The sequence below is a fragment of the Dipteris shenzhenensis genome, chromosome 31, assembly GCF_047967505.1.
Source record: "Dipteris shenzhenensis isolate YYH24624 ecotype China chromosome 31, Dip_SZ_1.0, whole genome shotgun sequence".
NCBI classification, from domain to species: domain Eukaryota; kingdom Viridiplantae; phylum Streptophyta; class Polypodiopsida; order Gleicheniales; family Dipteridaceae; genus Dipteris; species Dipteris shenzhenensis.
In genome coordinates, this window is record NC_141626.1 from 18,445,498 (window position 1) to 18,461,773 (window position 16,276).

A 16,276-nucleotide genomic window follows, 5' to 3' on the forward strand; every position below is an offset into this window, starting at 1 on the left:
CCTGCATCCATTCTGCATGACCTGTCATGGTTTGACGCACCTGAGTCAACATACCACACATCATTTCGTTCTTCTGCACTTGTCACAAAATTTGTCATATGCTGCACCATAAATAGATGCTCATTTCTGTCATCACCCTGTCTACTAGAAGATGCATAATTGCCTTGCTGCAATTTTCCATTCATAATGTCATTCTGCTTTTTGTAGCAGTCCTTAGCCATATGACCCATTTTACCACAGTAGTAGCATTCAACATTGTTGTTTGCATTTTGGCCTCTCTACCATCCACCATGGCCTCTTTGGACCCCCCTGCCTCTAGAGTTACCACGTCCTCCTCCATAGGACTGGTTTTCTTGAGTTTGCTGCATATTCTGATTTCTACCATGGCCTGCAGATCGGCCTCCTCTACCTCTGCCTCTACCTCTTCCAGCATTTGAGTAGAAGACAGTTTCTTTTGAAGTTCCTCTTGAAGAAGATGCACCCCCATTTCTCTGCTCTTCAGAAATTAGAAGAGCAAACAACTCTTCAAAATCAGGAAATTTTTCACGGACGGCAATGGATGTCCGGAACTGTGCATAATCCTTTCCTAGACCATTCAAGGTCACAGAAACTAGATCATCATCTTCCACTGGCGACCCAATGGAAGCAAGTGCATCTGCAATTTTCTTCACCTTCATGTGGTAGTCATTTATGCTCAAATTTTCTCTCTGCACATTGTGCAACTCCTGTTTGAGCTGCATTTTCCTGGCTTCCGTATTTGTGCTGTTTTGCCAAAGTATCCCATGCCTCCTTTGGCGTACTTGCATCCTGAATATGCACAATCATAGAATCCGAAATACTAATAGACAGCAGTACATAACTTTTCTAGCTCTCTCATGCCATCCTTTAAATGCCTGCATTTCCTGTTGATTGGGAACATTAGGAAGAACTGGTTCTTCTTCATTTCCTGTAATAAACTCCCAATAGCCTTTTCCCATAAGGAAATTCGTCATTCTAAACTTCCATGCTTGGAAGTTGTTCTTATCAAGCTTTTCAGTGACAATCTATGAAAAAGAATCAGATGCCATTACAGAACACTACAAAATATTCTGTCACAGCAAAAAATATAGTTTCTGCCTCACAAGGGCAAATCTGCAAAACTGACGAACGTGGTATTTGACCACACAGTCACTTCCTAGTGACGATTTTGCATCAACAGGCAATAAGGATGATTCTGTAACTCCCAATATCTCTGCACACATGCATACGATGCAATTTCTATGGCAACTTTTCACCGACCTGCAGAACAGTGGTCACTCAGCAAAAAAAAGGGCCTTTTTCTTAGTGCTTCTGGAGAAACTCCGCCTCCAAAGCGGGCCCCGAAATGTCCTCGAATCAAAAAAATAAAGTCACCGAGGGCTTCGCCCGATCCCGCAGCATATACTGCCCTCTCGCCACACTGCGAAGGGCGTCTCAATCTGAGATAGTGCACTCTTGCACTTTTGCCTGTGCTACCTGCAGAGATTTGCTCCCAAACTCGAAAAAGGAAAGCAACACTGGTCCTCTTACCAGGACACCGCGAACTTGGTTTGCTTTCTTGAGCTCCTTACCACGAACAAGGCTCTAATACCATGTGAAGATAGTGGGAGAGAGGGAAGGAGTCTCACTTGCGGCTTTCTCACATACACAATGGGGGAATACACACACAGGTGGAGGCTGAAAATAGTTTTCCTCTTCTTAGTTGTGAAATCCAAAACGAACTCTAGTACAAAGAATATAGAAGAACCCTATATGTGGGTCTCAAACCAAACTCAACTAACTAAGGTGGCATACTAACTGAGCCACAAACTAGAGTAGATAAGGATAGCTGTCATCCAGCTATTATTCGTGGGCGGTGTACCAACCGCATCTGCAGCTAACAAGTCGGTGACATAAATACACAACGGTCACCCTGGCATATCGCGAGTGGAGCTCGATATCTCAACATGCTTGAGGAGGCTTCCATCCTTGTTGACTCCTTTGTTTGCCATAAGCACAAGATGTATGTAGATTGTTGCGGATGGACCAAGCGCTGTTGTTTTTAGACAACCTCCAAACATGGAAATGTAACCTTTATTTGCAAGAGCGCATACAATATCATTGACCACCATTGCAGAATTTCAAACCAACATAGGCATGTCTAGTTACAATATGCCATGAAATGAAAACAGTATATCAAGAAGACGTATAGCATGTTCCATCTTGCATTGGAATTTCAACCTGGCTACAACTAAAGAGGACAACATGACACATTCTCAAACACAATTTTTAAAAGCACACATGTAGCACTGATAGCACATGGACTTCAAAAGACCAGAAGGGGAAGAAGAGAAGGTTGTAAATCCCGTAGACAATCGGGTGAATCAATATAGAGTACTACAAATAATGATGTTTGCCCACTTGGGGGCTCAACACTATGCGACATCACGAACAACCTTCAACATATATGCCCACCACGCAAAACATGATGGTCGAAACTAAAGAAGACCCAACTAAGCATAGCCGAAACAAGAACAGTAGCCCATGAGACAAGGAATTGGAAAACATCAACAAAATTGGTGTTCGGAGCACCGAATCTATACAAGCGAAGGAGATATCGTATAAGAACCTTGAGAAAAACGATATCAAAAGGGAGCAAAAGGAAAGCAACTGTGAATTAGATAGGAGACAAGAGCACAAGCGCATGTAACAAAGAACCAGAGACTTGCAATCTCTATGACATATTAAAGGCATCCAACAGAGACAAATCACCTTCGTTGTTTATTTCCTCTGTTCCCTCTGAACCATGTATAACCTTCTTCTTTCCCTCTGCAATAGCTTCTCTCCCTCCCTCGTTCGTAGAATTTCTTGCGACCTCTGCAAGAGAATCCATAACGAACATGGAACAATAAATCATTACGATGGCTAAGTTCTGACAAGACGAACAACACGATGAGCATGATAATGACAATCACCGTGGTAACGCAACGTCGCCTCTTCAGCACATCTAGGGCAAGGTTTTGCCATGTTGATCATGTCTACACAGAAGCAAGAAACAAGAATTGGAACAAGAAAAAGGAATCAAAACTCGAAGAGAACGAATACCGAAATAGAGACAGAAGTAGAATTCCAAGATAACGTATACCTTTCTCAAATTGGCCGCTACTGGTGTCCATAAAGTCACCAGATACCTGTTGCGTGTCATCGAAGCTACCCATGGTAACGACGGTGCAATTTCCCAATAGTCCCAGCATACAAAGAGAATGCCTCGACTTGTATACCTCAGGATGTTTTGTAGCGAAACACAAAGATAGCATCTAACCATAAACGCGTTGCCCAAGACCAGAATAGCAAATCCAGAAGCTACTACCCATGCCCATACCACATCCACACGAAGGTGAATACTTCAACATGCGAAGAAAGGAAAGCATGGGAGAAGAAGGAGCTCCATGCAAAGCAAGAAATAGTGGAGATCGGCTGGAGGCGGGGAGAGGGAGTGTGTGCAACAAGTGGTTGTGCAGGACTAGACACAACAGCGTGACCTTGGTCTACACGTGTCTATTAGGGAGTAGCTCATGGAGAACTGGGGCAAGTCCATGGTGGCAAGCTCCCCCATTGCACATGGACACCTCAGACTAGCCACGAAAAACAAGAAATAAAACAAGAGTGCATGTATGCACAAAAGCACTGGCTTTGGCTTATGAAGCTCTATCGAAAAGAAATTTAAGGACAATTTCTACATCAATTTAAAAAACAAGATGAATTTCATTCATGTGGCCTACACACAGAGAATTTTGGGTGGATTCCTTTCTATTTTACTTTTTTATCTTGGGTATCATTCTTAGTGGATTCCTTTTTGTTTACTTTTTTGATCTTGGGTATCATTCGCCTTTTTTTATGTTGTCCATGGTTAATAGGTTAAAGAAAAGATGTCTATAATAAACACGGAAAAGATCCAGTACAGCAGGCCCTATCCTTGCTCTTTCCGTCCCTAAAGCCTCGCCTGCTGTCTCTTTTCAAGCTTGCAAGACTTTTGGCCTTGGCGATGGCGATGGCGATGGCGATGAGCCAGAGCCCCTTCCTCCTGCTCCTCATTGCTCTCGCCTTCGTTTGGAAATGCCTCTGCTACCTCCTCCGATACCGACGCTCCAAGCTCTTAGCCCGCTTGCACCCCTCCCACGATCACCACACCCTCGTCCTCCACACCATCTTCGTTGAGTTCCCCTTCCTCTCACGAAAAGCCCTCGAGTTCGCCCTCTTCCGGACCTACGCCATCCCCCGGATCTCTCGCGTCCTTCAAAAGACTGGCCAGCTCGCACAGAATGCCTCCAGACGCTACGACGATACGGATATCTTGCTCCAAGAATTGTTGCTCCACCATGTCGACGGAGACCGAGGCTCGCTTGCCCTCCGTCGTCTGAATTTCCTCCACTCTCACTACTCTATTAACAACTCGGAGTATCTCTATGTCCTCTCCATCTTCGTCTTACTGCCTATGGAATGGGCCACCCTGTAAGTCCTGCCGGCGCACAGATCTTTCGTGTTTATTCTCTGCTATTGTTCTGAGGCATACTGGTTGTAATATCATTTCTTGTCTCTTCGACCTCCAGCTATGGCTACAGAGCGTGGTCGGAATTGGAAAGATCGGCATATTACACGAACTGGTGTGACATCGGTACACGCATGGGCATCCGGGACATCCCTGAGAGCATCTCCGCGCTCTCTACGTACAAGGAAAATTACGAAGCGAAGCATATGGTCTACTCCGATTCCAACAGGGAACTAGCAGAAGCGTCAATAGCACTGTTTCTGGGCGGCATACCGTCGTCTCTGTGGCCAATGGCTCGCCGGGTAGTGTACGCGCTGATGGATGAGAAGTTAGGGAAGGCGATGGGGTATCCGAGGCAGCCATGGTGGCTGCAGAGTGTATCGCATGGTCTATTGAAGCTGCATGGGAAGGTGGTAAGCTGGTTACCGCCGAGGCCGCTATCATGGGCGAAGTATAGGATACTCCCTGGTTGTCCGAAGTTTCAAGGAGCGGGATATGACGCAGAAACACTGCATAAGGTGTTCTTCCAGGTATACAAACCTGCAGAATACACCAAAGGGTACAAGATCAAGGAGCTGGGTGGTCTGAGTCCGGGCGAGCTGGGAAAGGCTTACCAGGGGCAACTGTTCTGTGCTTTGAATGAATGCAGCAACGCTCCATGGCCACAATCAACCAAAAGTAACATTGACAACTACTGGTAGATTATCTATATACTCATGCTCGCCCGAGTATCGCTTATGTCGCAGAATGACTCATGTGTCACTATGTATAAACCCCTATATATCCAGCTTATGTCTCAGAATGACTCATGGGTCACTACTTATAAACCCCTATATATCCACTTTGCTCAAGGCTTATTTGTCTAATGCTAAATTTTCATTAATAGAATGCAATCTTTTCAAGAAATTTTCTGTAAAATGTGAAATTTCGATCACTCTTTTCTTACTCAATTGTACATAAATTTTCAATATCTTTTTATAAGTGAAAAATCTAAGAAAAATGGAATTAAATATGTGCTTCTATGAACTCACTTGATTAGTCACAGATATTATTGAGTGATCCCCTCAAGATCTTTTCATGTTCTTCGTATAATTATGAACAAGAGTGCACACTAGCAAGCATAGTGGTAAAGTGGGCACTTTCAATGTACTAGCATGATCCTTTTGGCATACCCATGGCAAGGTCTAAGCGTAAGTGGTTTTTAAACTTTCAGTTAATAAGTTTTTAAACTTTCTATAGGAATTGGGTTGGTGATGGCTGTCAAATTAATTATTATGGGTGTTTATTGTTGGGTAGGATGTACGATGGCTTTAGGTCAAGTTTGGTGAGATTTAGGGTAAGGCTCCTTGATGGCTCATCCTTCTTCATGCTTCTTTCTCTAGCTATTTATATTCTTGCTTCGCCGTTGTCTCCTTGCTCCTCATCTCTTTGCTTTTGGTGCCCTAGCCTGAGTTACTTGCTTCGACGTGGCTCGCATCTGATTGCTGTTCTTCTTCAGATTCACTGGTTCATTTTCTACTTTGATGTTCTATTGAGTTGAACCTTTGTTACCTGCTTCAATTCTAACTAATGTTTATTCAAGGTGGTCCATTGGAATCGAGGGCAAGGCGCTTGGGGGCAACCTTCGACTATATGCCGATTGCAACTCACTTGTTCAATGGTAAAGGAGTCAATTGTAGCTCAATTTTTTAAAACAAAGATTGTTGTTCGACTCTATGCATTTGAAGCAAAGGTTGCTATTGGGCTTTCTACATGCTTATTTCATTATAGTATTCTTCGATGCTTGGGCTATTGTGCTGCATTGGTTCTTCAAGAGTTGGCCTAAAGGATTGCTTTTTAATGGTGCATGCTTATTCTACTATATTGCCTATTGTTCGATGCTTGGGCTATTGTGATGACTTGTTTCTTTGATGCTTGGGTTGGATTGAATGAAAGATTGCTTTTCTAGGGTCTACATGCTTGTTTAATGCCTTCATTAAGTGTTCCTTTTGGGTCTTCTATAGTCAAATGTGGACTTTCTCTATTGAATCTATCAGGTGTTGTATGTTGCATCAAATCTATTTGTTCCGTTTGTGAAAACTTTTTTTGTGATGCTCTACGTCATGGTTCTCTAGGGAGTCGCACCATTTGAATTGTGAGCTCTACCATGGATTAAGACATTGTTTGTAGTCTTGGATGCTTGTATTTTTGGTTGGATTATTGCTTCCTCGACTATCTTGCTTTATTGGTTGAAAGATCTTGCTTATAAGAAATAGGTATCCCACAACATGTCTTAGGTAGACAGGTTTGTGCCTCTAGCTCAAAGAGATTTTTGGATGTAACTATGACTATGCTCAATGTTGTGCATGGTCTTTCTGTTTGATGAATTTTTGCAAGAGTGTGGATATGTACTGTGCTCTTCAAATGTTTTCTTTTGTGTTTCTTGGCTATCTCACCGTGTTGTTTCTGCGCTAGTTAAAGGTGTCTTTACTGTATATAGCTAAGAACACCTATTTCATTAATTTTGGACTCTTGCACTGTCCAAATTCATTTTGTGAGATAATTCTGGATAAAACATTTCAAAAAAAGAGGCTCTTATAAAACAAAACATTGAGTCAAAAATGAAGATTTAAAAAAATCAAATTAGAAAAAATGACGTGAGATGTTAAAAATAGAGTACATCACATTGTTAAAAGAGACAAAAAAGTAAGATTTTAAAAAATCAAATTAGAAAAAATGGCATGACATGTTATGAAAACTAGAGTACATTTCAAAAAAGAGCACATCACATTTGTACATTTCAAAAAAGAGCACATCACATTTGTAAAGAAGTAGATCATATTACTCAAAGCCATATGGTGTCAAAAAACACCTTAATACAGTCTCTCTTAACATCATCTTAACATCACATTTGTACAAGAAGTAGATCATATTACTCAAAGCCATATGGTGTCAAAAAACACCTTAATACAAAGCCATATGGTGTCAAAAAACACCTTAATACACCTTAATACAAAGCCATATGGTGTCAAAAAACACCTTAATACAGTCTCTCTTATCTAAGTCTAGAAGATCTCATCATTGGTCTCTCTTATCTTCTCAACAACCCAATCCTTCACTGCCTCCACAGCTGTATCCTCAACATAATTACATGTGAAGAAGAAGTTTAAGCAATCACAAATTGTTTCTTTATAATTTCTCTGAGAGGCTCTTATTGTTCTCTCAGCATCCGCATCAAATCGCCCATGACGAGAGCTGCGATAACGCAGGTTACTTAAGAAGTCTAATAGATCTTGTCGTGCTTTTATCATACGTCTTAGAAGTCTTTCGCTGTCTGCTATCTTGAGAGTCTCCTCCCTCTCTGCGTGCCTTTGTGCAGCAAATTCCTCTCTCTCCATGTGTGTCAAAGGAGAACCTTGTCGAATTCTGGCCTCTCTCTGTGCTCCTTGGTCAGCAATCCATTCTTTGAGATTGTTAATTCCGAACTCCACGTCTTCGACAATGCCAAGGACATCCATGGGTGGGGAGATGATAAAGAAAGGGAGATGGACTACGGTGCAAGAAAGAAGAGAGTGTCTGCGGAAGAAGTAGGATAGAAGAATACTTGGTTATCAAGATGGATGAAAGAAGACTCTGAGAGTGTTTGCGGAAGGACTCGAATAGAAGAATACAAGTTAATGAGAAGCACTAGGATGCAAGAAAGAAGAGAGTGTCTGCAGAAGAACTAGGATAGAAGAATACTTGGTTATCAGGATGGATGAAAGAAGACTCTGAGAGTGTTTGCGGAAGGACTAGGATAGAAGAATACAAGTTAATGAGAAGCACTAGGATGGATGAAAGAAGAGAGTGTTTGTGGAAGAACTAGGATAGAAGAATACTTGGTTATCAGGATGGATGAAAGAAGACTCTGAGAGTGTTTGCGGAAGGACTAGGATAGAAGAATACAAGTTACTCAGAAGGACTAGGATGTAAGAAATAAGAGAGTGTTTGTGGAAGGACTAGGATGGAAGAATACAAGTACACTAAGGCACGATGTGATCACAAAGGTCTTTGCGTCTCTCCTTGACACAATAAAATGCATACCGCCAACTTCAGGATCTGAACTCTTTGTAAAAATATCCACAAAGGTGTCTTTTCGCTGAATTATTATGCCTACTACAAGACTTGAAGTCATATCTTTTTTGAAGAAAGTAGCATCCCATGGATCTTCAACACCATTGAACTCCCTTTTTGACATAAGTAGAAAGAGTCTCTTTTCCTTTTGATGAAGAAACCAAGCTCTTCTACCCATGTGATATCGAGTCCACCTACCAAAGCCATTGGGGCTATATTCCTTTCCTTTAAAATTCAAAGTGACATCAGAAACCCATTCTCTGATCTCAGAGTCATCTAGCATAGCCATCACATTAGCTGATTGCTCCATAATCCTACAAGAAAAGATAATGAAGAATTTAGATACATACAAGTAAAGTACAATATACAACCCTTGATACAATAAATGTGGAAAATAGCCCAAAAGGCTTTACAAGGCTTCATATGGCAATAAATGTGGGAAATAGCCTAAAAGGCTTTACAAGGCTTAAATATTTGTACAAATGTAAAAGAATTAGCCAATAAAGCTTTACAAGTAATATAAAATGTCGTCTAGTGATAAAGCTTCAATCTTCGTGAAGATTCATGTAATCTGTCCATCCATTGATATTTGAGCACTGATACCCAACTGGTGCAATCTATCCACTAAAAACTGTTCCACTGATATACATTTATGCAGCCCACATGATATCCACTTATGCAGCCCACTGATACTCGTTAATTAGTGAATGGTCGAGATGGTCGGGTTTATTACAAGGCGCTTCATATGACAATAAATGTAAAAAATAGCATAAAAGGCTTTACAAGGATTTTTATGACAATAAATGAGCTTAAATATTTATACAAATGCAATAAAAATAACCAATAATCATCAAGCTCCAATATGTCCCATGACATGTAATCTGTCCACTGATATATGGAATCTGTCCACTGATATCTGCTCATGCAATCTGTCCACTGATATCTGCTCATGCAATCTGCCCACTGATAAACTTCTTGGTAAATGGTAAAAGGTCTTATTTAATAGCATGTTATGAGTGTTAAACCGCATGTGAGCGAAGGGACTGACAACGATTAGGAACTAGTTAGAAAAATTTGAGCATGGCTTCGATTGGCAACTTGGAGAATTGTCTCTCCTCTAAGGCAATCTAATCTATGCTAAACTATGCTAAACCAACCGTCGAAGCGAAGAAAAGCAATAAATAATTTCTTTTTCTGTGTTCATTTTAATGTGCTGGGGTTTAAGAGGCTTAAATATGCAAAAGAAGGGGTTGTGATGTAGAGGCTAAACCTGCATGTGATATAAATAAAGAACAAGTATCTAAAGAAAAGTTAACATTTTTCAATTTAAAAGATGAATATATATAAAAACATTATCTCGCCTTCAAAACAAACCATAAATTCACTCTTTTATAATTTTTTAAAAGTATAATATAAAAGATGTAAATATATAAAACTCTCTTTACTTTCTCTCTCTCTCTCTCTCTCTCTCTCTCTACTCCTAAATCTCTTTGTAGCCATAGTCAAGACACCTCATTCTCTCTCTTAATCTGTCTCTCTCTCTCTATAACTCTTAAGTATTTTTCATTCCTCTCTCTCTCTCTCCCTCTCTCTCCCTACTCTCTCCCTCCCTCAAGGAGCCACGGTCCCCAAGAGACCCGCTTCTCTCTCTTAATCTCTCTCCCTCTCTCTCCTCTCTCTTTCTTTCCCTCCCTACTCTTCTCTCTCATTTAAAAATATAATATAAAAGATGTAAATATATAAAACTCTCTTTACTTTCTCTCTCTCTCTCTCTTCCTAAATCTCCTTGTAGCCATAGTCAAGACTCCTCATTCTCTCTCTTAATCTCTCTCTCTCTCTCTTTGACAACTCTTAAGTATTTTTCTCTCTATCCTCATCCCACTTATTCTCTCTCTCCCTCTCCCTCCCTCTAGCACAGAAGTTTCATTCCTCTCTCTCTCTCTCTCTCTCTCTCTCCCTCTCTCTCACTCTCTCTCTCTCCCTCTCTCTCCCTAAGTCTCCCTCTTCTCTTCTCTCTCTCTCTCTCTTTTCCTCTCTCCTCTCGCCACGTTTCATTCCCATAAACATATCTCTCTCTCTCTCCCTCTCTCTCTCCCTCTCTCTCCCTCTCTCTCTTTCTCTCTCCCTCTCTCTCCCTACTCTCTCCCTCCCTCAAGTAGCCACGGCCCCCAAGAGACCCGCTTCTCTCTCTTAATCTCTCTCCCCCTCTCTCCTCTCTCTTTACCCGCTTCTCTCTCTTAATCTCTCTCCGCCTCTCTCCTCTCTCTTTCTTTCCCTCCCTACTCTTCTCTCTCATTTAAGGAGCCCCTCTTCTCTGTATGAATCTCTCTCTCTCTCTCCCTCTCTCCCTCTCCTCTCTCATTTAAGGAGCCCCTCTTCTCTCTCTTAATTTCTCTCTTTCCCTCCCTCCCTATTCTCCCATTTCTCAAATTTACAAACTCAAATATAAATAAAAAACTAATTAAAATAGAACTCAAAAACTCAAATAAGAAACTAATTTAAAAAGAATTGTAATGCCTTCTAAAAGACCACCCTCCTCAAAAACTTTAAGAATAAACTAATTGAAAAAGAATTATAAGTAAAGAAAAAGAATTACAATACGAATTTTAAGAAATAGAACTCAAAAACCTTAATTGAAAAGAATTGTAAGTAAAGAAATAGAATTACAAGACGAATAAAAAAGAATGCAAGTACCTGGAAAAAGTGAAAAAAGTAAGGCTCGGCTTATCCTCTCTCTTCCGCTCTTGGTTGCTTCAATGAAATGAGGAGAGAGTTAAAACTAGTCCACTCCTACGCATAAATTTGAATTTTCAAAAAAGAGAGGGAAATTTGAATTCAAATTTGTGTTTAACATTCTTCTTATACTTTCTTCTCATACGTTCCTTTTGAATTCAAATTTATGTTCAACATTCTTCTTGATACTTTCTTCAACATTCTTCTCGATTGTCCTTTTCATGTAAGTCCTTTTCATTCTTCTCGTAAGTCCTTTTCATTCTTCTCGATTGTCCTTTTCATGTAAGTCCTTTTCATTCTTCTCGTAAGTCAAATCTTATTTTTCGTTCTTGCTCGTGATAGTAAGTCAAATCCTCATCTCCCATCTCTCTCCTCTCCTCTCCCTCTCTCTCTCTCCTCTCTCTCCTCTCCTTCCCTCCATCCATCCCTCGACCCAATCCTCTCCTCCAACCTCCTTCCCTCCCCTCCCTCCACCGCCAAAACTCCTCCCTCGACCCCTCCCTTCCCCTCGCCCCCCCTCCTTCCCCAAAATCCCCCTCCCCCCTCCCTCCTCCCCTCCCGCTACCCTTCCCCCTCTCCCGTCGCCTAACCTCTTCCTCCCCTACCCATTTTTCCCCCTACCCCCTTTTAACCTTCCCCCCTTTTTCCCACCCCCCTTGGCGACCCCCCCAACCCTTCCACCCTCTTCCCCACTCTCCCTTTGGCCCCCTCTCAACCCTCCCTCCCTCCTTGGCGACACCCCCCTCCTCTTCACCCTCCCCCCCCTCTTCACCCAACCCCCCCCCCTCTTCACCCTCCCCCCCCCCTTCTCAACCCACCCATCCCCCCCCCCCTTCACCCTCCCTGGCTGGCGACCGCGGCCGCCAGCCCCCCCCCTCCTCTCACCCATCCCGCCCCCCCCCCCCTCTTCACCCTCCCCCCCCTTCGCAACCCACCCATCCCCCCCTTCACCCTCCCTGGCTGGCGGCCGCGGCCGCCAGCCCCCCCCCCCCCCTCCTCTCACCCAGCCCCCCCCCTCTTCACCGTCCCCCCCCCCCTTTCGCAACCAACCCTCCCCCCTCCCCTTCACCCTCCCTGGCTGGCGGCCGCGGCCGCCAGCCCCCCCCCCTCTCCTCTCACCCAGCCCCCCCCTCTTCACCCTCCCCCCCCCCTTCGCAACCCCCTCTCCTCTCTCCCTGGGCTGGCGGCCGCGGCCGCCAGCCCCCCCCCCTCCCCCTCTCCTCTCACCCAGCCCCCCCCCTCTTCACCCTCCCCCCCCTTCGCAACCCCCTCTCCTCTCTCCCTGGGCTGGCGGCCACGGCCGCCAGCCCCCCCCCCTCCTCTCACCCAGCCCCCCCTCTTCATCCTCCCCCCCCCCTTCGCAACCCACCCTCCCCCCTCCCCCCTCCCTTTCACCCTCCTTGGCTGGCGGCCGCGGCCGCCAGCCCCCCCCCCCTCTCCTCTCACCCAGCCCCCCCCTCTTCACCCTCCCCCCCCCCCTTCGCAACCCATCCCCCTCCCTGGGCTGGCGGCCGCGGCCGCCAGCCCCCCCCTCTTCACCCTCCCCCCCTCCCCCTCTCAGCCGCTCCCCCCCTCCCCCCCCCCCCTCTTCACCCTCCCCCCCCCCTTCGCAACCCACCCTCCCCCCTCCCCTTCACCGTCCCTGGCTGGCGGCCGCGGCCGCCAGCCCCCCCCCCCTCTTCACCCTCCCCCCCCCCTCAGCCGCTCCCGGGCTGGCGGCCGCGGCCGCCAGCCCCCCCTCTTCACCCTCCCTCCCCTCCCCCTCTCAGCCGCGCCCCCCTCCCTCCCCCTCTCACCCCCCCTTCGCAACCCCCCTGGGCTGGCGGCCGCGGCCGCCAGCCCCCCCCCCCTCTCCTCTTCACCCTCCCCCCCCCCCTTTCGCAACCCCCTCTCCTCTCTCCCTGGGCTGGCGGCCGCGGCCGCCAGCCCCCCCCCCCCTCCTCTTCACCCTCCCCCCCCCCTTCGCAACCCACCCTCCCCCCTCCCCTTCACCCTCCCTGGCTGGCGGCCGCGGCCGCCAGCCCCCCCCCCCTCTTCTCTCACCCAGCTCCCCCCCTTCACCCTCCGCCCCCCCCCCTTCGCAACCCCTCCCCCTCCCTGGGCTGGCGGCCGCGGCCGCCAGCCCCCCCTCTTCACCCTCCCTCCCTCCCTCCCCCTCTCAGCCGCTCCCCCCCCTCAGCCGCTCCCCCACCCTCCCGGGCTGGCGACCGCGGCCGCCAGCCCCCCCTCTTCACCCTCCCTCCCCTCCCCCTCTCAGCCGCGCCCCCCTCCCTCCCCCTCTCACCCCCCCTTCGCAACCCCCTCTCCTCTCTCCCTGGGCTGGCGGCCTCGGCCGCCAGCCCCCCCTCTTCACCCTCCCCCCCCTCCCCCCTCTCAGCCGCCCCCCCCCTCCCCCCCCCTCTCAGCTGCCCCCCCCCTCTTCACCCTCCCTCCCCTCCTCCTCTCAGCCGCGCCCCCCTCTCTCGCCCTCTCAGCCGCTCCCCCCTCCTCTCAGCCGCCCTCCCCACCCCCCTCTCAGCCGCCAGCCCCCCTCCCACCCGCTTCCCTCCCACCCGCCGCGCCAGCCTCCCCTTCCACCCCCTTCCCTCCCACCCACCTCCCTCTTCGCCCCTTCTTCCCCTCCCTTCCTCCTCCCTCCCCTCGCACCCTCTTCCTCCCCTTCCTTCCTCCTCCCTCCCCCCCTTCCCCTCCCCTGAACCTCTCTCTCTCTAGTTTCTCTCTCTTCAAATTTTAAAAAAGAAACTAGAAAAAAAAGTTTACAAGTACCTGGAAACAATTTGTAAGTTTGCTCTTTCTTGATTTCTTGCTCTTCCTTCCTTGCTCTCTTGATCGTCCTTGCTCTCTTGCTTGAATGAAATGAGGGGAGAATGAATGAATGAAGGAAGACTATATATAAGAAAAATTAGGTTTTCCTCCTCCTCTCCTATTGGCTTTCCATTTCTCCCCTCTCTCCTATTGGCTTTTCATTTATCTCCTCTCCCATTGGCTCCCATTACTCCCCCTCTCCTATTGAACCCCCATCCCTCATCCATTAGCCCTCCTCCCATCCATCCATTTCTTCTTCCTCCCCATTGCCACCACTCCCATCCCACATTTCCACCACGTCCCATACTCCTCCCATTTTCCAAAATCCCATATTTCCCCATCTCACCCTCCTCTTTTTTATCCCCTATTAACTTCCTCACTCATTTCACTCCCTTATTAGCCTACTCCCCTATTACCTTCCCCTCTCCCATTCCATTCTTCCCTCCCCACTCTCACTTCCACTTCCCATTACTCACTTGCCATTTAAAAACTATTAATATATTATTATACTATTTTTTATACTTATTATCATACACCCTTATTACTTCCCTATCCTATTCCACTCCTCCCTCCTCATTCCCACTTCCACTTCCCATTACTCACTTGCTATACACATTTGCAAACTATTAATATATTATTACATGATTTTTTATACTATTTGTAAACTTACATATGGGCAAAATCACAGGTGTCAAAGCGATCCTATTGTGGTCATACAACAACTGTGCTTTTATTCAAGGGCATATTTATCCTCATCAACAAGCTTATTTACTCAAGGTATGAAGTGCATAATTTGTGCACTAGGTGTTTACTTTGTGCCAAAATTGTTTGCCACACACACACACACATATACATATACCGAGAATTTTCTAATATTATCGCATCTACATTTCTCCAATGGGCACAAAACTTTGTACACTCCTCAACCTAGGTCTTATTGACTTGCATACAAAGTGGTGCACCCATCTCATAAGTACTTGTTCGGATAACACACCTCCTATGTATTTTATGACGATTGTGCATAACACTAGCAACAAAATGGTGTATCATGTGAGACAGACTATGCAAAGCATATCCAATGGACACAAGACTTTACACGTTCCTCAACCTAGGCAGTATTGACTTGTGTGCAAAGTGGCATCCCCATCCGATAAGTACTTGTTTGAAAAATACACCTACGATCGTGTTTTTTGACGATTGTGCATGACACTAAGGCAACAATGGTGTTTTATGCTTGATCGACAATGCAAAGCATATCCGATGGGCACAATACTTTGCACACACCTTCAACTAGGTAGAATCGACTTACATGCAAAGTGGCATGCCCATCCCATAAGTGCTTGATCCTATAACATACCTAGAAACGTGTTTTTTGACGGATGTGCATGACACTAGAGTAAAAATAGTATTTAATGCTCGATCGACCATGCAAAGGATATCCGATGGGCACAAAACTTTTCGTACGCCTCAACCTAGGTGGTATTGAAATGTTCTCAATGAGGCACACCCATCCGATAAGTACTTGGTCAGATAACACCTAATGGCGTGTTTTTTTGCGAATGTGCATGTCATTAGGAAAAAAATGATGTATAATGCGTGATCGACCATGTAAATCATATCCGATGGTGACAATACTTTGTACGCACCTCAACGTAGTGAAAACGGACTTGCGTGCAAAGTGGAGGCCCCATCTGATAAGTATTTATTTGAATAACACACCTATGGCCGTGTTTTTATATGGTTGTGCATGACACTAAGGCAAAAACAGTGTGTTATGCTTGATCGACAATGCAAAGCATATCCGATGGGCATGATACTTTGCACACACCTTCAACTAGGTGGAATTGACTTACATGCAAAGTGGCACGCCCATCGCATAAGTGCTTGATCAGATAACACACCTAGCAGCGTGTTTTTTTACGGATGTGCATGGCACTAAGGCAAAAATGAAATTTAATGCTCGATCGACCATGCAAAGCATATCCGATGGGCACGATACTTTGCACACACCTTCAACTAAGTGGAATTGACTTACATGCAAAGTGGCATTCCCATCGCATAAGTGCTTGATCGGATAACACACCTAGCAGCGTGTTTTTT

General features: G+C 45.7%; 1 protein-coding gene across 1 annotated transcript; it reads left to right on the plus strand.

Moving 5' to 3' along the window:
• The first annotated feature begins 3,969 nt into the window (after nt 1–3,969).
• On the plus strand, nt 3,970–5,426 carry LOC147881142 (ER-bound oxygenase mpaB-like). Its single transcript, XM_087370018.1, has 2 exons — nt 3,970–4,509; nt 4,608–5,426. Exons 1-2 carry the CDS (start codon nt 4,043–4,045, stop codon nt 5,245–5,247), a joined length of 1,107 nt encoding a protein of 368 aa, XP_087226144.1. The 5' UTR covers nt 3,970–4,042; the 3' UTR covers nt 5,248–5,426.
• Nucleotides 5,427–16,276: the final 10,850 nt, after the last annotated feature.